The sequence below is a fragment of the Phyllopteryx taeniolatus genome, chromosome 10 (assembly GCF_024500385.1).
Source record: "Phyllopteryx taeniolatus isolate TA_2022b chromosome 10, UOR_Ptae_1.2, whole genome shotgun sequence".
Classification (NCBI taxonomy): Eukaryota; Metazoa; Chordata; class Actinopteri; order Syngnathiformes; family Syngnathidae; genus Phyllopteryx; species Phyllopteryx taeniolatus.
Genome location: NC_084511.1, coordinates 26813077 through 26836121, shown reverse-complemented (window position 1 = coordinate 26836121; position 23045 = coordinate 26813077). Strand labels below are relative to the sequence as shown.

Here is a 23045-nt window from a genome sequence, read left to right as displayed (position 1 = left end):
ATAATACTATTCAGTGTTTCTCACAGGATCAGAATACATTTGCGTGGTGGGTATCTGGCAGCTAGTGACAAAGTAGCAGCTTTCAAAACATGCAATACATAAAAGTACAGCTAAAAACTTTAGTTGGAAAATTATTTTAATGAAGAACTGGATTTATAGTCTTGTGGCAGTATGAAGTGAAGTGAGACGCTGATGAGGTAGTCTCATATTAATGGTGGACATGGGACTTAACAGTTGAATAAGATATCTATTTGTGTCACAAGGATAATTTACACAACTTTAAAACTGTATAATTGTGGAAAATAGAGTTAACTTGTAGATTTGGTTGCTTCCCGTAATAGTCTCCTGACGACTGTACGGGGGGACTTTGGCCGACATGGAGTGGTGTCTCCGAGCGGGAATACTCACAAAAAAAAACACAAAAAAAACGTGTGAGAGTATGCTATATGTCTAATATGAAATTTAGATATTTTTTATGTTTGGATTATTATTTCTTTCTTTTTAATCGGGGATGGTTCAAATTACATGTAATACATTTACATTTTAATAATACATACCAATAATATGAATTGTACTAATATAAACTATTATTTTCATTATTATCATTATTTGCTATGCATTCTTACTACTACTACGACACTAATAATAATAACAACAAAACATTATTTCACAACTGGTATGTGCACCATATGCTATTATTATTATTATTACCCTTGCTTTCATTGCACTTTCTCACTGCTATTCAACATCCAACACTCTCACATTGAGTATTTTACGTTCATATCGTCTTTACAGAACACTAAATAAGATTAGAAAATTCGAACTGTTTTAGCACAAAGGCATACAGATCCACCATGCTGCAAGACCATGCAGCCGAACAGGACAGGTTATTAAAAAGAAAACAACAAAAGACAGAACATCTATCTATCTATCGCATCTTTTTAGAATCAATTTATTGATCAAATAATGCTGCCCCCATAAATTATTATTTTTTTTTTTTACGACTAACTTCGAACCTGAAACCGCACATTGGTATAAATATGGCGTACAGAATTTGAGACAGCAAAATGCTCAATGCTAAACAATTAGCAATCACAATTAGCATTAGCGATCGCTAGCGATGACCATTTTAGGTAAAACAAAAAAAACGCAAACTAGCATTTAGTTCACTTATATTTATCATGTTAAAAGGAGATTAACCCTCTAACAGTGTCTTAAAAATCACTTACAGATGCTCCTTTGTCGTTTCTAGGCAAAGTTTATCATCGGCTCACCACTGAATCCGTCCGTCTATAGTAAATGTCCGTGTGAAATATGGGTTCCAGCGGAACTTTTTTTTTGTTTTGTTTGTTTGTTTTTGGGGTCCCGGCGGAGCTCCAAGGCAGAAATGTTTGTGTTGACCTATTTTTGAGGTCGACCTAGCCGCGTTATTCAATTTTTATCCCCATCCCTACATTTCAGCGTCATGAAATGTGTCCACTCTCTGTGCCACGTGTATGCACATGTGTTGCGGTTGCCCCATTAGTCACCTGATTGACATCCATGCTGTCGTCGCAGGTGAGCGGTCGCGCCGACGTCAAGTCGTTGGAGCCCAGGAAGGTGGAGATGACGCCGTTCTGGTCTACCTTGCGGATGGTAGGGCCGTCCACGAAGTAAATCAGGCTGTTCTTGTCCACTGCGATGCCTGCGAGTCAGGTCAAGTGCGTTTAGATAACAGCGTTGAAAGGCCACGGATCGGCTCACGCTAGTCAGTTGAGACGCCGCCGCGGATTACATGTGTTGAGCTTGCCTCCCCATTATTCAGGTCACTGGCAAAAAGCACCGCCATCAATTATTCACCGGATGCTTTTCTGCTTTTAAATAATTTCTCAAGCAGAAGTGGCAAAGGCTGTAGTCGTAGCGTTGCGTACATACAGTATGCGCGCTTGTCAGCCGGGCTAAAAAGCACTCCCGTCGTGAAGGAGATTCTGAGTGCATCTGGGAGATTTTGTCTTGGGTGAAAGCCATAAAATGGACCAAAATCTGCTTCAGTTTAGGTGTTATTTATAAAGCTGCTGAGAATATGCATATTTTTGTCTTTGACTGAGTTGTAAAAAGTTACAACACTTTATCTAAATATACAACACATGCTGGACCTTTACAGGGCGTGAAAGCCATATTACGTACCAAACCAAATCTGCTCAGGTTGTCGCGTGAAGGCTAAGGCCCACCACACAAAGAGTGACGCAGCCCAAATGCGACTGAAGTGAACCATCGGCAAAAAAAATGACAGTTGCCAACTCACCCCCGCACATGGAGGGATCGGACATATGGACGCCCTGAACAGTGAGCATGGACAGGCGTTTTTTCTTGTTTTCTTCTTCCAAAGTTGAAACAAACGGTCGTCGGCCCAATTTTGTAGTCATCAACCAGTCAGTCGATCAATCAATACAAGTCAAATGTTTATCAACAAATCTCCCAATAATAACTATTGTTATGAAAAAATAAATCACTTCAAAAGCACTGTTCCAAATTATTACGCACACGAGAGTCTCAAGACACTTGATGTTTTCAAGAACTGAAAATAGTAATTTCTTGAATTGGCAGAATTAGGTCATATTGAACTGAAATCAAAAGCTATTTCAAGCAAAAACATCATCTGTTACATTTTGACCAAGGACACCTTATTTGATAGCAGCTTCACAATTCTTACATCCATTTAAACAAATTTTTTTTTTTTTTTAGATGGTGCATTGTTATGCTTGAAGAAGATTTTGTTAATGAGGGCATGGTTCTTCTTTTGGTACCATGGAAGAAAGTGGTCAGTCAGAAAGTCCACATACTTTTCGGAGGTCATTTTCACACCTTCCGGGACCATTCAGGGACTCGTTACAACTCAGTCAAAGACGGAACTACGCGACTTGTTCTGTTAACCTGTTAACCTGTTTAGGGTTTGGTGTCGTTTATGGTGTGAAGGCCAATACAAAAGCACTACAAAAATACGACTCATTTGAGACATTATTCTCAGTGGGTGAAAGCCATAAAATGTACCAAATGCGCTCATGTTTTGGTGTTATCGTGTGGAGGGTAGGAGTTGTAGTGTCAAGTGATATTCAATTACAGTTAACCATTTTTCTTTGTACATGCTTGTGGGTGGAAATTATTAGGGTATAAGTCATAAAATGGAGGCCATCTTGGTGTTTACATATACATTCAGCGATTTTTGTTTGCACGGCATATGAGGACTTCTCTGGCCCGCTGCGATGTATTAACACTGTTTTTTGTTTTTACACAGCACCTCCAAGGGGAATCGCAATTTCTACGGCTTGAATTAAGACTTAAAAAAAAACTTTCATGAGGTGAATGCGTTCGGCTCGAGGAGTCCTTGGAAGAGTTCGCCGCCTCGTTTGACCGCGTGAGAGTCTCAAACTGATGAGGAGTGTCACATCTGAGCAGAGTTCATCAAAATGTCTGCAAGAAAGATGGAGTGAGAGCGGAAAACACACACAGGGAAAAAAAAAAAAGCCATCTGCTGTTTCTTCCGCGGTCTCGCCTTCTACCCACTCCATCATTACAGACTTTCTCGCCTGGGCTGAAATGTTCGCATCGAGTGCAGTTGGCGTCGGGAGCCGGCGGCGGCGAAAGCAAAAGCAGTCTTTTGGTTGGCGCTTTTCATCTCGTGGTATTTACAGAAAAGTGAACAATTGCAGTGCAAATGGCACAAGTGGACTGCCACAGCCAACAGGTTGTACTCAGCGAAAACTTTATGGACAGTTTTTGCAACAACAATAACAAAAAAAAAAAAAAAATAAATAAAAAAAACATTTGCAAGACTAAAAAGAGAAATGGAGAAAGGAGCAAACGGACATCGTTTGCATTGTGATGGGCTGTCATTGGGATTTCTTTGCCATTCATCAAATTTACAGGTACTTAGTTTTATATATGTCTACTATTACATTTACAGTAAGTAAAGTTTGTAACATTTGATTAATAAACTGTTAACAACTTGGCATACACATAACACGTCCCCAAATACCGGAGACAAATTCCTTGTGTGTTTTTTGGACACACTTGGCAAAATGAAGATGATTCTAATAAAAACCTGACCTGAACTTGAGACACAGATTTATTATTTTCAGATTGAGCGATGCAAAATTCTCCCAAAAAACAGACAACTTACTTTTTACTTAACTTTTTTTTTGGTACCCAGTGTAATTACATAACTGTTAAAATATTGGAACAACAGTGGGAACAATTGCTTATTATTTTTTTTTTTTTTGCTGTACCCTGAACATTTGTTTTAATATGAATTGAATTCAACTTAAAAAAAACTAACAAGTTTTGACCAGCAACGTTGCATTTTATTTCCCACCTACATTTTGAGTGGGCCGACTGACTGTTGCAAGCCTGAAACCCCACCGCCCCTATTCTAAAAAGCACTGCGTCACGACACCTTTGGGTCCGGTGAGCAACGCCTCCACAGCTTTGCCGCCGTCCCCGCAGTGTTTCTCGTCAAAGGGCAAGCAGTGGTCTCCGGTCCCGGCCACCACCTCGGCATTGGCCTGCAGGTCCTTGGTTCCGGAGAGGCTTTTCGGCCGGTAGATCCGCCGCGAGTTGGTGTCCGACACGTACAGCTGGCCTGTGACCGGGTCGGTGGCCAGATAGTAGCGGTGTGCTGGGTTGTTGCTGCGTTCGTAAGAAGGAATTAGTATTATTATCAGCATGTTTTTAACGCTTGTTTCAAGTATACAGTGGTGCCTTGACTTACGAGTTTAATTTGTTTTGTGACCATGCTCATAATTCAAAACAGTCAAATCATCTTTTCCCTTTGAAATAAATGGAAATGCCATTAATCTGTTCCAATGTTTGAATGTTTTTTTTCCATAGGAAACATATCACTCTACAGTATAGTACTTTATAAAAACATACAATAATAAAAAATACAATCTAAAGAATTAAACAGTTTGTGCAAGATTATTTCATGTTTAAAGTCATTCTGCTGCGCCGATTGTGCAAAATATGGCCACCAGGGGGAAGTATAATACATACAGACATACTAGTAGATTTGATGATGAGGCAGAAAAAGACTTGTAACTAAGCTGCAGTAATGTAAGTCCTTTTTTTTTGCAGAGGATAAAGAATATAGGCCTGTGAGTATTGTTGAATGCTCTGTCTGCATGTGTTGCTTGTTTGTGTTCGAAAAAGTTTTGTAATTTTGGTTTAAAGTTGTTTAAAGGTTTATAACTGTCACTGTATTTGATGCTAGTTTTGTTACCCGGTATAGGGTTTTTCCCAGTATGTGTTAGCATTAAGCTCGTGGACTTTTAAGGCAAAGTCACGTGGCTTGGTTAAATACACGTGTAATTCTGTTTGCATTATGTTTAAAGTTTGCTGCCACCGAAAAGCACTCTTTACTCCATTTCTGCGCCCCACTCAAGATGAAAAAAAGCTTTGGGTGAGTGGTAAGTCCAGGTACTACTGTAACTCGAACCTCATCTGAGCCTAATTAATTAACCTTTCAAGACAACCATTCCAACCAAAAAGTTTCCCAGTTTATTCATCAGTTAGTAAACATCATTATATTGTTAATGAGAGACTTTAGCTAGCAGCTTCAAATAAGGTTTAGTGGTTAGAAGGTTTGGGTATGTTCACGTTAAGGGATTAGGGAAGGGTTAGAAGGTTAAGGTTATGCTCGGGTTGAGTTGGGGTGAAGGCCGTGAATCACCAAATTTGCTTGGGAAGGATAATTGACTAAATTTAACAAAAAAATAGCCAATTAAAAAAATGTTGTGCATTGCAATAATATTAAACTACACTTGGAAGAAATCCAAAGTAAAAATGAATCACAGTGTGAATTGACGAATCATATTTCAATTCGAATCATGTAAAATTATTCCGGATTGTTTATCCATATTGTAAATTTATTGTAGTCTTCATCGCTTTCGAGTCAACGCAATGGGTTTGTTAGTAATAAATATACTTTTGCAATTTATATGACATGAATAATAAAAATGGATTTGATTTTATATTAAATAGTTTAGTTTTGTAATATGGATTTAAGTAAATAAATATGTAAATGACATAAATAAACAACTACAGTAAATACAATATAAAATGCATTTGATTTATTTAATTTAAAGTAATTCAACTATAATTTACATTTGTTGAATTTTAAAATACTGAATTATAGAATGGTTTGCTAAAAAGCTTTCATGACTATGATTGATTATTAATTTAATGACATAAAAAGACTTTCGACAACTTCTCATCGTCTTTTTGCTACATTCTTCTGTCAAGCTATGAATTATTATAGACTTGATTATTATATCTTTTCACGTTGAAATCTCAAACTTCTTTTCGAAGCATTTTCATCAGCCGTCGCAAACAAGACGCCACTTTTTCTCCACTCTCTTCATCAGTGGTAATTAGACGATAATTGGCCTGCTCTAATTATACATATGGTAATTACTGGGATGCTAAAGGAAAGACAAAAAAAAGGGAGAGCTTCATTTATGTGAAGATGACGACGATGGTGGTGGTAATGAGCGCGCACTAAAAGAAGGAAAACACACCTACCTGTGTCTAAAGTCTTTATTTCTACGAAAAAAGAAAGGACACAAAGAGTTGAGAAAAAAAGGATGAGGAGGTTTCCATTGAAGAAGTCCTTTTTGAAACATTTTCCCCACTCAGGTGTAGTAAAACATGCGCATCCAACAACAGTGCTTTGCTTTCGGCTTTGAGATGTCGTCTGGCCTTCGTGTTTACTTCCGCTTTGAATTAGCGGCAAAGAAGCCTGATTTAATTTCCCCCTCAAATTTTACATCACTGAAAACATGTTTTATTCTTGAATAAAAAAAAAAAAAAGAAACTATTTATTAGTCCCAGCTGTTCTGCACAAGATAAATGACTATTTAACTATTTCCATTTTACAATAGGGTAACATTTTCCGTTCCAAATGACCCCTCACCAAACTTTTTCTTGGGCATTATACCCTGTTTCCATACCTCTCGTGGCCTGTGTAGGCAGCAAATAAGCCTGATTTAATTCAAAAAGTTGTGAAAGCAAATGATCGTATTTCACATTATTGACGACATTTTTGATTCTTAAAAAAATAAAATAAATAAATCTATTTCTCAGGGCCACCCCTGCTGTCGTAACAATGTATTTACAAAAATGTTCTCGTATTCTTCTTGATTCATCACCGTCCCTGACAAGGGACAAATGACTATTTGACTAGTTTTCTGTAGAAAAATGAACCCTCACCAAACTTTCTCTCGTCCCGTTTTCCCCGTTTGGATGTCTCCTGCTGCCCGTCTAGGCAGCTAATGAGCCTGATATCATTTGTCCTTCTGCTTGTCAATGCCATCAAGAATGATCGACGTGGGCATCATTGACAACATTTTTAATGATCAAAAATTGATAAATGGATTAATCCGGCCCGTCCCTACCGCACAAGACAAGTAACAAGTGACTATTAAAAATCAATTTTGAGTTAAAAAAAAAAAAAAAAAAACACATCACCAAACTTAGTCTTTTCATTTTTACCCTTTATCGATGCCTCAGGAGGCAAAAGAGCCTGATGATTAAATTCCTCCCTCAGCTTGTCGATCCCAACAACATTTTCAACAATCAAAAGATGATAAACAGATTTATCAGGCCGGTCCCTGCTACATAAAAATTTGATCGAAATGGAAAATTGCATTGATACTAGCAAAAATCACTGCAATATATATATATATATATATATATATATTATTTTTTACTGAAAATGACCTGTCAGCATTCTGTCCTCATTCTGTTTGCTCCCTGATTTCTTCTGCTGACGTGAGACTTAATTCCTCTTTTAGCTAGTCGAGAAGTTGTCAAATGCAAATTCCAAATAATTAAACTCATTCTTAATTTTTCATTTAAAAAAATGGACTGTATGTATCAGGCCTGTTCCCACTGCATAAAGACTGGAAAGTTGTCACAGATAGCGTTTTTAAGCACGTCTGATAGCGAAAGTCCCAGCAAAGTCACATGTGTGTTAAATCTGAACTCCTGCTGCAATTAACCAACTCCAGCAACACAACAACTCGTTCACTAATCCCAAACTGCTATAAAACAGCTCCTCCACGTTGGAATTCAATTGGGAAACTGTTATAAAAGGCCAGGAAAGCACCCCATTTCCTAGTTATACGCACATTATTTCCATGCACGGTCTTTGTTTAATGCACTCTGGGGCGAATTCCCCGGGGGCCTTCTTGAAGGTAACCACACGAGTTTACATATTGCCATTTTACATATCTGAATGAGGACAGCCCGCGATGAACACAATCATCATCCTGCCAATTTGAGCGCAGCCAACTGTCCCTGACGCATGCTTAGCCAAGTAGGTGTGAGGTCACCTAGCTGCCAATTTTGTGCCTGAGGACGAAGATTTCTGTCAGTTTGCTTTTTTGTTTGACACAAAGCAGAAATATACGCTTTTTAAAACCGAATCTATTCATCTATATCAGTTAGCTAGTTGGTCCATTGAGCATGCTTATTTTGCATATCTTAGTTACATGTCAGTCACACTTACTATTTAGCTTTTTTTCAAATCTAGATTAGCTATTACCAATAACCTTTTAGTTAGCCTTACCAATTAAGCCTCTATGTTTGCTATCAATGGATAGCTGGCTAGTTACGGATACAAAACTACCTATCCACATACCTACCCACCTATCTGTCGAGCTACCAGTAATTCTAGTTAGCTAGTTAGCCATTTTAGTGTACATCAATCTTAGCACGCTTGTTAGCAAAGCCTTAGTTAGCTTGTTAGCCTAGCCTGTAGGTTGAGTTAACTGTAATTCTAGTTTGCTAGTAAGCACATTTAATGTGCATCAATCTTAGCTAGCTAATTAGCCTAGCCTCAGTTAACTCATTAGCCTAGATGTCAGTCTTCGTGTCTGTCTGGGTGCGTTCGGAAATTCAATGCGACGCCCTCACTCCACTCTAAAAGAATGTGAGTGTTCTGAGAGGTAGCATGCGCTCCCTTTCGTTGCATTTTCGCAAGACACCAACTTGATTATACCCACGGTACATGAATGGTGAATGAGGTCGTTCAAATTCCACATCCCCCTCCCTGCCCAGTGCGCTCCGCCATTCCCCGAGTGTGTCGCTCTGAATAACCAAACAGCACATTCTTACGAGGCGCTTGAGTTTCCCAACGGCCCAGAGTGTAACACAGTGCACTTCCAAAGGCACCCTCTGTTTGTCGGAGGCGCGGGGCTTCTTACCTAAGCTCCATGATGCTGGTGACGTTGCCCGACGGGTAGATACGTCGAATGTAGTTGAAGTCACCCACGTAGAGGCTGCCGTCGATGCCCCATGCCAAGGCCACGGGTGCCAGCAGCTTGTTGCCCAGCGCCTGGCCATTGCAGCTTGGGCACGAGATGCTCCGACGGCGGCCGTTGCCCATGATGGTGGAGATGACGGGCGGCTGCAGCGAGATGAACTGGTTCTCGCCGCTGCCTTTGTACAGAATACCTGCAAAGAACACATGAGAAGGTGAGTAACTTTAGGATTCAGACCACGAAGCCCACAACTCGAGCACCACCTGGGAAGTTAGAAGTTATTAGCCCCAGACACCAGTTTCACCGATCAACACAAAATTGGGTGAGCGTGTCTGTCATAACGGGATGCATGAAAAAGTCTCAAGGATCCATGCCCAGAATTGAGCAGAAAGTGGCTCACTTTGGTTTGAAGCAGCCATTTTGGACAAACTCATACTAAGGAATTCGCCCAAAAAGGCCAAATTGTCACAAAGTTGAAAAAAAATATGCCCGACACCAACTTCACCGATTAACATGAACTTGGGTGGACATGCCTAGAATAACAAGTAGCATGAAAAAGTCTCAAGGACCCACCTGTAAATGGAAATGGAAGTCAGTCCTTTTGGTTTGAAGCAGCCATGCTAGGTGAATTCCAGGGCTCATACATAAACATAAACTCTTGACTGGGAATTTTGATTTTAGATTGACGGGTGATACTAAATTCTTTGCTGACACCATCATGTGTGCAGAGCATGGCATCAACTTTGATGATCATTTAGAAGATTCTCAAAAAGCTCCCCCAACACCAGTTTCACCAATTGACAAATTGCACAGGAAGTCGGCCATTTTGGCTTGAAGCATCACTTCAAGGTTTCACCATGGAAAGGGCCTGTTCGTCATTGCGTGCAACTTTAAATTTAAATTCTTCATTTTTATGTAGTATAAGTGTACTTCTCTCACCTGCGGTGTACAAGGTCCACCCTCCACCCCCCCACCCCCCCAAAAAATATGATATGCTCTCTGTCCAATGATAAAAATATCCACGTTTAACAGACAAAAAGTGTCATCAAGTTCTTCGGTTTATGTGGATGTATAACACTTTATATTGTGATTTATTCTGTTTGTGACTCCTTGGAATGTATGAGAAAATCTAGGATATGTTCTGTGGGATACCCCGTGGTCGTGTCCCACCATGCATGTCGAGTTGTGTGACTTGCCTGGTGGTTTAGAACTGCACCACATTATTGGGAAGATGTTCTAATATTCAACACAGCTCCTCTCGTTATATTGCACGGGCGTCACTAACGAAGTGTCCGGCAAGTGCACGTTCCACATGCATCATCGTCTGCTCACGTCTTCGAGATTGCAGATTGAGTGTCGTGGGTAAAAAACACGTCAAGGCAAACGTGTGAGACGGACTCCACGTTGACTTTGTTCGCAAACATTGATGCAGTCATGAAAGAATCAGTGGTGTTGGTGGTGGAAGGTAGGTGGGGGGGGGGGGGACAACGCCGCACCCAATCTGTCAAGCCATCCACAACAGTTACAGTTTGTAAAGTGATTCAAAGCGGATGGCGTGACGATTGCGCTCGCTCGGAGCTCCGATCCTGCCAGCGCCGGGCCGCTTTTATCCCGCCATCCGTCTGCAAACGAGGCATCACACTTGTACGTTGTAGAGCCTGTGATCAACAGATAGATGCCGCACGTGTGATATGCTAATGAAGCCCCCCCCCCCCCCAACCGCTACTTGTCAGGATTTAACTTTTAAAAAAGATGCTTCAGTATGCACGTGACAACGTACTTGAAGATGTTGAGACTAAATATAAAGAACAACAAAAAGCATTGGGCATCTGTTTTTTCTTTTTTCTTTTTTTTTTGCTATTGTGTTTTCACACTTTTTGGAATATCATACCTTCACATACAAAGCCGGCACTACCCAATGTGGCGCGCTGGGCGAGATTTTATATAGCTCCCCCCCTCCATTGCTGATTTACGTACGCTTACAAACCAAGTCGAATAGCGTCGTTTTTACAGTTTAAAACATAAACGAGAACAATTTCTTCATTTCAATACTCTATTAGGAGTGCTTATTAAATCATGCGAGTGACTTGCTGTTGCCACACTTAATGGGACAAACCAAAAGTAGCAACAACTGTAGCTCTCTTTTTCCCATTTTCCCTCCTTTTTTTCTTCCTTGTGCTCTGGATAGTTTTGGGTCAGTTTGAGATGTTTACCAAGTTCTCTGGCGTCACATCAATATATCTGCCCCTCCACCCACAGAAAGCGAGCAGGTGGGCCTACCAATCAGCCGCACGAGGGAGTATTTGTTATTTTCATGTCTAATAATACTAATTGGTCATTGCTTTAAAATTGAATCCATGTCAGATAGCGATGGGTACCGAGCTCCGGTTTTAAACTGACCCCAGGGCTAAATGATTAACAATGGAAACAATCAATCATGGTGCTGTGTGTAAAGATTGACGTTGAATGATCCAAGATGTGTGAAGACTGCGATTACACACATTACAAGGACGTAGGAGTTTTTGCCCACCTAATGAATAGACCTAAAGTCACATTGCACGGAAAAATGCATGCAGACCGAGGTCCTCGGAAAAGCGGACGTGGGGTCAGTAGGCAGACAGCTCCTTTCAGCTGTCAATTGTTTTGGCCTGCTGCTGCGTGTTTGTTTGTTTGTTTGTTTGTTTGAAGTAGCACACGCGCGTCTATAATGCGTCTTTGCCCTCAGCCATATTAATATTTATCCACGGTGTTGCCTGACTTTTCTCAATCCCCCACTGAATTATTCAGTCCTGCTTTTCTACTTTTTGACATTTGAGATTTATGGCCAACGTGGGGTTTTTCCTTTTCTTTTGGGGAGGGCGAGGCGGCGGGGTTATGGTTCGATATCCCCCCCATCTTCGCCGGTACGAAGATGAATCCAAATATCAGTGATTGCCTCCATGGCCGCCTCCGTATCGATCCCTTAACGTTGTAAACTTTGACTAATGTCTTCACCCCCTGACATGCTCTGCAGAGGGCTTTTCTATTCCTCCCCGCTGTGACTCATTCTTCATCTCGGTGCCATTTCAAACATCTGCAGATATCGTCCCCCCAGCACCCTCCTCCTCTTCCTCGCATCATCTCTGTCATACTCGATAAGGCAAATTGCTGGTGTCTGTTCTTTTGTCATGTCCTCTGCTTCATTACTAGCGGACATACTCGCATCGCCATCTGCAGCTTGTCTCGATCTAGACCTGGGAGTCTTCAAATGGCGGCCTGCGGTCTGGGTCCAGACCAAGTCAAGCTCTCATGTCGACCTACAATCAATTGCTGTTAAATAAAGCTTAAGAATGGGAATCGTGAAGAATCGTGACACCGCTGCTTTTTTTTTCCTTACATAGGCCGCCGCTGTTACAGACGGTGTGTACCACCGCTTAGTTGGTTTTGGCCGAATAATAGTAATGCCTGTCACGATCGACATGTTGACTGATTAAAGACTGTGGCGTACGTGTAGTGACTGACTTGTAGACCGACCAATGATAGTGCTCGTGTGAGTAATGATTGACATGTACGTGTAGTTGGCCAGCGACCGAGTTGTGAACTGAACAGGAGGTTCGCTATTTTGGTTTTAAAGCAGCCTTGACTTTATTACTAGCGGACATGCTCACCTCAAAATCTGCAGCCTCCATCCAGGCTAACATTAGCAGCTGATGCTCATGGAGTAGTGGAGGGCAATTAAGAACCGACTCCCCACCTAAAACCCCACGCCCCTTCCCCAGCCCTCCACCGCCATCCCTCTGGTGGTGTCACCAAGGTGACATTGCCGAGGGCACTCTAGTTAGTCCATCAGGTGCGTCGGCTCAGCCGCCGCGCCGCTTTCGTACCATTAATCATCTGGGAGGCTCTGATGTCAGAATGAAAGCTTCTTTTTCCCCCCCATATACGACATGACTCAAATTAGCCCGGTATCAAAGGAGTGGCATCTAGCTGTAATGACTCCACTGGAATCGGAGAAAGCGTTGAGCAAATGTTCCTGCAGGGTGACACTCCCAAGTCCTGATTTATGTCAAGATACACGTTTATTTAAGGTTTCTGTTATCAAGCCAATCAAGCCTTGATGCAGTGAGTATTGACTGACATGTAGACTGACCAGTGATTGAGTGACAAAACCAACCATACTGTTGGAAGCACAATTCAGCTCCTGATTGCTGAATTAATGGATGTGCTGTTTTTGAGGTGCATCAGGCAAGTGGGAGAGTTGAATTTAAAGTCATTCCCTGACTTTTCCTGAGCACGCCAAGAAAAACAGGGCCTCCATCCAAACAGAACACACACCTTCCTCCACACACACGTACACAAACACTTTTGCATCGTACCGCGAGGAAGTTTTATTCATGCAAACTCGGGTGCGGAGGATTTATAAATATATGCTTAAAGAGGCTTTTACGCAGGCAGTTGCGGGCCTCCCTGTCATCGGCCCCGGAGCGCGGCGTGTGCATGTGCAAGCGCCAAATTCCCCTCCCGGCTCCAGCCCGGGGTATCACAAGTTTGATGGCCGACGACGAGCCGCCACCATCACCGTCGAGCGTAATGCGTCGTGACCGAGCGTCCTTGAGGGAGACGAGGAAAAGCAACTTTCATCTGCTCGCTAACAATGACAGTGAAAAGCCAAGGGGGGCAGCGGTACAGGTGAGGTTTTTGGGGGGTTGATATAACAACGTGGTCATTACACTCTGGTGGGACTGATGTGTATTGTAAACAATGATAGATGTGTAAATAAAGAGGACAGTGGCAGCTTGCCAAAGTGACCTCAGATTTTTTCCACTCTGAACATCAGCTAAACTGCTGCAACGCTGCAGCTGAGTAACATGCGGGAAAGGTTTTAGTATTTTTTTGAGACATATTTTAAATATTTACCTTGCCAATTGGCAAGCATTTAGTGACATTTTTGTGACAGACCGACCAATCAGTGGTGCTGCCAGCAAAGCCAGTCAGTCGGTGAGTGATCGATATGTGCTGCCTATCAGCAACTAGCATCCGACAACACCGCAGCCCTGCTTGTAGACTTTGAAAGCGTCGCATCCCATAATAAGTCCCCTTTAAGATGCCCTGCGACACAAAGATGAATTCAAATTCCAGAGATATGTTTCCAGTGAATGCGTAGTCCTATCAACTCGGCGGGTTTTCATTACGCTACGCTACGTTTCTGCGGTTCAATTAAAGTCCCAAGGTCGCATGTTTGAAGCCGCCTTGTTGCATTCAAAAAAAAAAAGCCACCGCCTGCACCTATTTGTCTTTGTTAGAAGGGCTCGGCGTTGTATTCTCGTCCTCGGTACCCGCCCCCCCTTAATCTGAATGTGCCCTTGGATCAATTCAATCAATATAATTTAGTAATCATAGAAAGGTTGGCAAGTCGGCGAAACTGTGGCCTCACGTGGCCACTTCCGTGGTTCCACTAATGAGGACAGTGGCCAGTCCAATTGTGATTCTTCTTCTTTCGCCTTTCAAGTGTGTTTCCGTCTTTGAAGAGTGTCCCACAATATTAGCAATGAAGTCCGCTTGTATCTGCCTCTCGTTAAACTCTGTAATTAATCAGCCATCTTGGTGAGTTCTCGGTAAAATGTTATTAGTGGCGAGGGGGGCTTAGGGGAGGCGCAGCGCAATGACTTGAGGAAAAAAAACAGGCTTCCCGGGAAGTTAAAAGAATATTTTTTTTTTTGCATGGAATATACCTATGGGGAATCTTTTAAAAGGAGCCCACTGAAGTGGTCTTCTAATTACATTTGGGACGGGCGCTTGTTTGTACTCTTTGATCACAAAAAGCACAAACTTTCATCAAACTTGTTAGTAAGCAACTAGTTTATCAAGGTGACCAGACATATTTTCCATATTTTTACCCAACCAATAGGACAACAACATATTGTAGTGTCGGAGGATGTTGACGTAGGAATTCACAGCATGCCGAGTGGCATTGTGTGAATTGTTGCAAAGAATGTTGTGTTATTGTTAATTCTTCCCTAGTAGTAGTAAATGTGTGTTCATGCACCCCTTTTATTTGAATATTGTTTGCTAAACATGGGTTTATATATTGAAGCACCATGAGTGAGTGTCGTGTTACAATTAATGACTTGCCTCGTTGTTGCTGACTTGTACATGTTAGTGGCCAGTGTCTGCTATTGCTTGTTTTTTTTGTTTTTTTTAATTCTCACAAAGTCAAAAAAAAAAAAAAAAGTTCTCAACACCAGTTTCACAGATCGTACCGATATTGGGTGTAGATGTCTGTCAAAACCGTACGCACGAAAAAGTCTCAAGGACATATGGATGAAATTGAACAGAAAGCTGTCCATTTTGGTTTGAGTCAACCGGATTGGGCCGATTTCAGCAAGTCTCGTCCTTTCACAAATTACTTCTAGGGCAGGGGTCGGGAACTTATGGCTCACGATCCGCATGTGGTTCTTTTGAGGAAGTTTTTTTTCTCCACAGCCTACCCTCCAGATAAGCGATTCCACTGATGAGCTGTAGTAAGACTTGCCAGCTGATTACGATTGGACTCATCTCCAGCTACGTGGCAACTTGTTTGTGGAGTCACAATTGAGACGGTGCGGTGTGTGCAGCTCCCAATAGGTCAGTACTATCAATATCAGCAAACAGAAAGCTAGCATAGTAGGAATTAAGAGGATTTGTCCCATCTCCTTTGTAAAACATAATAGTGTTAAATCAACATGCCTGTTTCTGTCATGCCTGTTTCTTTGATATTTCATTGTAGCATGAAAAAGTTTTATAACACAAGCACATATCTGTTAAGTACAGTATCTTTCATATTATTTAAGAAAACGGGGATCTATAGTTCAAAAACTTGACATGATAGAGAAAAACTGAGATCAGTTTTGGATTTCGCAATTAAAAACTGTTAAAAACAGCTGTCAGACCTAACTCAACAAAAATTGTGTTCCCCAGTATAATGAATAATTCTGCTAACATTTTAAAGTAAAACTTTAAAGAAATCAGTGTGAAAAATAACATTCAAAATCTTCTTTACATATTCTTCTGTATTCTTTATATTATACTTGATATATTATATAACATTCTCATGCATTTTAATACATCCATCCATTTTCTAGCGCGACACAGGTGGCTGGAGCCAATGCCAGCTGTACTTCCGGGTACAGAAGGATCAGACTCTTCTACTTTTTTTGGATAATGCGCTCGCCCACGCGGGTCGTTGTGAGGTCAAGAAGTAAACTCACTGTACACGCTTTTAATCAAATAGTCTGACAAAGAAGATGGCAAAAAGAATGATTAGGAGCACCGTACATTTCAGCACAAATGGACAGAAGAATTTGACTTTGTGCAGGTTCTGCGGTGTCTCTAATATGCAATAACATTGAATTGATGAAACGCTCAAATATAAAGTGGCACTTCGACAGATGCCATGCCACGTTTGCAACGAAATATCCAGCAGGGGACAGCAGAAAGAAGGCATGCCAAGCGCTGTAGTGCAGAGCGCAATGTAATCAGCAGCAACTCCGTGGACGGACCCAACAAGGTGACTGGAATTCGGCTGGCTTTGCCGGTTATTTTAGCAATAGTGAGGATCGAGCCCAAGCGTTCGTGCTTGATGTGGCCAATGAACTTTGTTTACGACTTGACGGATAAGACAATCCAACATATAAAAGACATCATGATGGCAAATCAAGGACAATTGCAGTGTCATACATTTGTCTCACTTTGGATGAGATGAGATTCACTGTTTGGCTAAAAACAAAATCATCACCCAAACTACAAAGCCATCAATCAGCAAAACCATGCAGCACCAGAAGTTCATATTTTACTTATTGCTTAGCTTCAAAAGAATACATTCAGAGACCTGTTCTAAAATTGTTGGTCTTGCTTAAAAATGCCCACTTTTAGTTGTATTAGATTATATTCAAAAATATGACACGGCTCCCACAGAAATACATTTTAAAATATGTCGTGTCTTTCATGGCTCTCTTAGCCAAAAAGGTTCCTAACCCCTGTTCAAGTGAAATGGCTCGAACAAGCCCCAATCAAAAATGGGCATTCTAGAGAGATGGATGATGCTAAATTGGGAAGCTTCTTGTGCCTACACTGTCTCATGTGGGCGGAGCTTGGCATCAGAGTTTGGCATTACATTTGGATGATCTTAGACAGATAGCAGACGGTAAATTGCGACGCCATTTTGTGCCTACTGTCTACTGTCTAATGTGGGCGTAATCCAGCATATACGCAATTTACTTCCGCATTTGGCAAAACGGGTCTAAGCACTTTCTCCCGGTTCGGGTGAATGGCGGCAGGAGATCCGATCAAAGCAATCGTAGGAACTTTAAAGGTGTACAAAGTCTTTTTTTAAACACGAGATGTCACCACAGAGCCTCCACAGATTACAAGATTCAATGTTCAGACTTCGGTTGTATTTGCATATTTATCACGTGTATCAATAAATGATATACTGTACTGTATTTTACTTTTGTCAGAAGACACCAGCCATGACCAAATAAGTAAGTAACAAGCACATTTACTGGGTAACGACACTGTGTGCCTCTTCGCAGCTCAAGGACGCAAACAAATTCATAAGTATGAGTCACATGCGTGTGTTCAAGTTAAATATGAGCCACTTTAATAAGGTCCCATTAAAGCCGCTGAACTTCGTTGGACCCCCCCCCCCCCTTACAGATATATTGCAAAGGCAATATTTATGTCGTTTTTACAAGGCAAAGTGTTGCGTCAGTGTGTAAAAGTAGCGCTCCGAATAAAATTAAATGGCGTAAAATAACTATTGTAGCACGTTTACAGTCCCTGAGAGGAGTTTGGTGTTAGGCTCCAAGGTCCTGAAGGTGGAACTCATTTGCCGAAGCAATCGAGTGAAGACGAGGCAGCAGAGTAGATACCGGGGCGCAATGTTTAATTAACTCACGCATTCCAATGTAACACAATTGATTTGTACTCCCTGTTTTCCATCTTCTTTGAATTATTCGTACATCACCTTCTGTTATTTTTTTCCTCTTTGCAATGATGATGATAATGATGGTGCTGTGCGCGCGTAACCACGGTAACCAAAGTAGCATCACAGAAAGGGGTAATTGAAAGATACTTAAAGCAACACCGCTAATGGCACTTGGACTATTGAACGCACCCGGACTTGCCGTCACATAAATAGCAGCGTCTCCGAGGTGAAGTGTTTTTTCCACAGAAGTCTGAATGATGCACAGAAGCAAACCGTTAATGCACCAACTTTTGAAAAACATTTTGAAAAACATTTTACACTCCTCCCTTGAGATATGAGTGACCCGACTTGTGTGTGACTGGAGCATTGAACGTTAGCAGTATACCTTTATTAAATACAGAATAAGCTGGTGAAAAACGGCTGTGTCAACCGTCGAGACCTTCAAGTTCCTGGGAATTACAGTTTCTCAAGACCTGAAGTGGGAGACCAACATCAACTCCGTCCTCAAAAAGGCCCGGCAGAGGATGTACTTCCTGCCTGCCACACGAGCTGTTGAGGCAGTTCTACACAGCGGTCATCGAATCAGTCCTGTGTTCATCCATCACTGGCTGGTTTGGTGCGACTACGAAAAAAGGACAAACCCTTGAGGACTTGCACTCTGCCAGAACTAAGACGAGAGCATGCAAAATCCTCTTGGCCTCTCCACATCCTGGTCACCAGCTCTTCCATCTTCTTCCGTTAGGTAGGCGCTACCGAACAATGCAAACTAAAACAAGCAGACATTTCAATAGCTTCTTCCCTCCTGCCATTAACTTCTTAAACAGATAACTTACAATTCCATTGTAACATGCTGCCAATTGTTTTGGCCACTCATGTGCTTGAGAAGTATCTGCACCATTTGCACAATTGACATAGTTACAGATTATCGCACTACTAGTCACTTTAAACTGCATACATTTCTTGAAGTTTGCGCCATTTGCACAATGCACAATTGTCAAAAAAATGAAATAAAAAAATAAAATAAAAAATTGTACCGGCATTACCACATATAATATTAACCTTTTATTGCTCAGTGACTGTGTTTTTATGTCTCAAAATGATTCCCTGTCAATTGACTGTCTGTTGTCGTACTTGAGCGGCCCCAACTAGCGGAAACAAATTCCTTGTGTGTATTTGACATACTTGGCAAATAAAGATGATTCTGATTCTGATGTGTCCGCCGACCTCGTTGATCTCTATCCCGTCCAACGATCGTTCGTTAGGGGTGGCAGGTTTAGGCATAACTGCAAACCGCCGGAGGATCGTACACCTTGATATTTGCGGGACTCCAGAGGCACCAGCGGCTTCAAATAGCGGTTTACTGCTTTATAATGGCACTTTAGCGGTTGCCCTCTTCAGCCGATGTATTTGTCTGACCGAGACCTTCCTCGTTGTCCCTTTATCTGCATGAACCTGTGTGCTCTGAATCAGCCAGAAATCTCCTAACAGTATGATCACGCTTAAGTTTTCGTGAAATAGGAACTATTTCATGCTTTTCAGCAGCAGAGAGATCCTTTTTCTTTCCCATATTGCTAGTAAATGGTGAGCTCCCTAATAATGTGCAACATCCTTCTTTGGTAGTTTTTCCTTTAATTGAGCTCAACTGGCAAACTAATTATCACAGGTACCGAGCCCCGTATTAAACAGAATTATTTACCGGCGTATCAATAAGCTCCACCCTTAACGGTTTTTTATTACAAAAATGTATACGAATGTTATATTGCACCTTTTACCTCTCCGCTCTCGTTTTTAACTTGCAATAAAATGAAGACGTTCGCCTAAAACGCATTTTCACAATCGGAGGCGAGCCATCTCGCAACAAACAAGCAACCTTAACATACATTTAGCAAAAGTACATCACATTGAAAAGGGGAAATGCACCGTTTTCGACCTGCTGGAAGACGGACGGGGCAGCAAAAGACGAACTATCGCTGTCTCATCGTCAAACACTTCTACACCAGTTTTCGTTTGCACTAAATAATTGTTTGTATAATGTTTAACGTTATAATAGTGATTTGTTTTACAACATTTATGTATTTTTCTGTAAATCATTGTTTTTATTCATTTATTTTACTGTATATTAACGTTTTTTTTTTAAAGCAGGGCTAATTCTGATATGTTTGAGTGGTTTTCTAAAAAAAATAAAAAATAAATGGCACCGATAAGAATACCGTGACAATACCGGATTGATAAGCAGTATCATTAAGAGTAGTAGTATCGTTAACATCTTAATGATACCCATCCCATCTTTATGACACTTAAACACAATTTGCATTATAATTTTGAACGTGGCGTATGAAAGATTCATTTTCACATTTTCACCCATTAACGCCAATGATTGGAAATTTATGCCATCATTAATATGCTGACTTAATGGGAACATCACGTGTAGAATATCAGGGAATCATTAAAACAATCCAGGTTGACTTGTTTAAAAAAAAAAAAAAGTTGCACACAGCAGAAATGAACCCACACTGATTTAAAACAGACAGCCTCATTGGCAAAGGTAAAAAAAAAAAAAAAAAGTCCCATCACCCCCGTACAGATATGAGAGGAATTTTGAAGCCGATCGCAACAGTAATGAGTAAATGAATCAGTGCGCAAGTGAGCCGTGCCGTCATTCCAAATCACTCAGCGCTATCATATGAAAATGTGCCCTTTTGATGAAAACGCTGCTAATGACATTAATTCAATATAGCAAATGAGTTCTTTGCTCACTCATCTATCCGCAGCGCATTAATCAACAAGTACAATAAATATAAAATAGTCTCGCGCGTGGTGCACGCATGAGCAGGTGCGATCGAATCCCCCTCGACGGTTGCGCGGGCGATTCACTGGCGCGCGCTAAAGCCACCGCAATTACAAGCGGACGGCGTCGGGCTAGCGCGCGTTTGTCAGCTCGCCAGCCTGGTCCTCTTATTCTGACGCGAAGTGCATTGCGGCGCACAGTCGCCGTTCCAGTTGTCGCAGACAATTTGTGACTCGCCGGTTTTATCTGCGAGCGAGTCAAGGTCGCCCGTCCTGATGTGCTGACAAATGCGATGAGGTTTGGTTTTCTGGGGATTATTGACATACCGTAATAGAACTTTCATTTAGGCATCATTTAAAAAAATGGGTCTTGGTGTAATTGGGACAAAATGGAATGAGTTTGAGTCTGTGGATTCAGTCTCAACCCATTTGCTGTCAAAAAAAAAGCAAAGAGCTCTATGTAGACTCTATACAGGCAAAGGCAAAATGATTCCGGTCATTACTTCGCCCGGTTCGAAAGGAGGAGTTCAGAACTTTCAGAGGGATTTTCCCAATCTTGGTGCAATCGAGACAAAATAGAGAGACTGGCTGCAATCGATGTCTACCGCTGTTCAGGTTCAGGAAAAGGAGTGCACTTGGCCACGACTACTACTACTACTACTACTGCTGCTACTAGTGTATATGTCCAGGTATAAGAGCGCACTTGGTCACCACTGCGAAAATCATACAGTGTGTGTCTGGCTTTGTCGTTGTTTCTCCAGACTACGAACTCTCCCGCTTTCGGCATCACAAAACACGTGCATACAATCCAGATAAAAAGCGAGCTCAGATTTTCGCATTGCTAACTGTGGCGGCCGAGAGTTTCTTACTGTTCTGCACGTCGAGGACGTGGTGCTTGTCCAACATCCAGCCTCCCATGTTGGCAGCGTCCACCTCGTAGCCCTGCAGCACCGCCGTCCTCTTCTCCCAGTGGACCACGTCAAGGCACGACTCGTACTCGTAGCCCACCGACACTGTGGTGAAAAGAATTTGTCCAATTTGACTCCGGGCTGAGATGATTTACTGTAAAGAGCATTCAGAGTTGACATCTGAATGCTTACATAGCAGTGGTGAATTATGAGTTTTGAACATAGATGCTGTATGTTGTAATAATAATGTTGCAATAATGCCGCAACATCTGAGCTGCATCGCTGTGCAAGCGAGTCGATGCAGAATATCCAAGTTCTGCTGAATCGAGCCAATGTAGCAGTGAAGAACGACAAGAAATAAATCAATTGCAATTCCTGCAGAAATTGCGCGTGACACACAAGCGTTTCCTAATCCATCATAGCAGATCATAGCAATTCCCAGCGAATGCGAAGAAGCAGCTTTGAACAGCAGTCAGGTTTTCGGGGCATTGAAGCAAACTTTTTGTCTTGAAGAAATATGACAATCTTTCGTCAGAAAAATAAAACTTTCTCAAAAATATCTTCTTCTTTTCCTTTGAGCTTGTCCCTTTAGGGGTCGCCACAGCGCGTCATCCTTTTCCATGGAAGCCCATCTCCTGCATCCTCCTCTCCAACACCAACTGCCCTCATGTCTTCCCTCACGTCATGTCATCCATCAACCTTCTCTTTGCTCTTCCTCTCGCTCTCTTGCCTGGCAGCTCCATCCTCATCATCCTTCTCCCAATATACTCACTATTTCTCCTCTGGACGTGTCCAAACCATCCAAGTCTGATCTCTCTAGCTTTGCCTCCAAAACATCGAACCTCGGCTGTCCCTCTGATGAGCTCCTTTCTAATTTGATCCAACCTGGTCACTCCGAGAGCGAACCTCAACATCTTCATTGCCAATGTCTCTAATGCGCGCATCGTGGCTGGCCTCACCACTCTTTTGTAAACTTTGCCCTTCATCTTAGCAGAGACTCTTCTGCCACATGACACACCTGACACCTTCCTCCACCCGTTCCAACCTGATTGGAACGGGACTTTCTTCACTTCCCGACCACACTCACCATTGCTCTGGACGGTTGACCCC

The 23045-nt window shown here is 41.8% G+C and overlaps 2 protein-coding genes across 9 annotated transcripts in view; one reads left to right on the top strand and one right to left on the bottom strand.

Annotated features, from left to right (window-relative positions):
* The window catches only part of ctso (cathepsin O), a 44755-nt gene extending 40952 nt beyond the window's left edge, over positions 1 to 3803 (top strand). For 2 of the 3 annotated variants that reach the window (XR_009790638.1, XR_009790639.1), the window contains exons 10-11: positions 1558 to 1635; positions 3275 to 3803. The gene's annotated coding sequence lies outside the window, so the exon portion shown is untranslated. The remainder of the gene's footprint in view (positions 1 to 1557; positions 1636 to 3274) is intronic. The other variant, XR_009790640.1, reaches the window with a different exon arrangement.
* Positions 1 to 23045, bottom strand: part of si:dkey-237h12.3 (teneurin-3) — a 191470-nt gene that overhangs the window by 18949 nt on the left and 149476 nt on the right. For 4 of the 6 annotated variants that reach the window (XM_061788654.1, XM_061788656.1, XM_061788658.1 and 1 more), the window contains 5 exons: positions 21897 to 22040; positions 9240 to 9489; positions 6556 to 6576; positions 4433 to 4665; positions 1530 to 1684 (listed from right to left, as the gene is read on the bottom strand). In XM_061788654.1, the coding sequence (XP_061644638.1) occupies positions 1530 to 1684; positions 4433 to 4665; positions 6556 to 6576; positions 9240 to 9489; positions 21897 to 22040 (803 nt within the window). The remainder of the gene's footprint in view (positions 1 to 1529; positions 1685 to 4432; positions 4666 to 6555; positions 6577 to 9239; positions 9490 to 21896; positions 22041 to 23045) is intronic. The other 2 variants (XM_061788655.1, XM_061788659.1) reach the window with 1 other exon arrangement.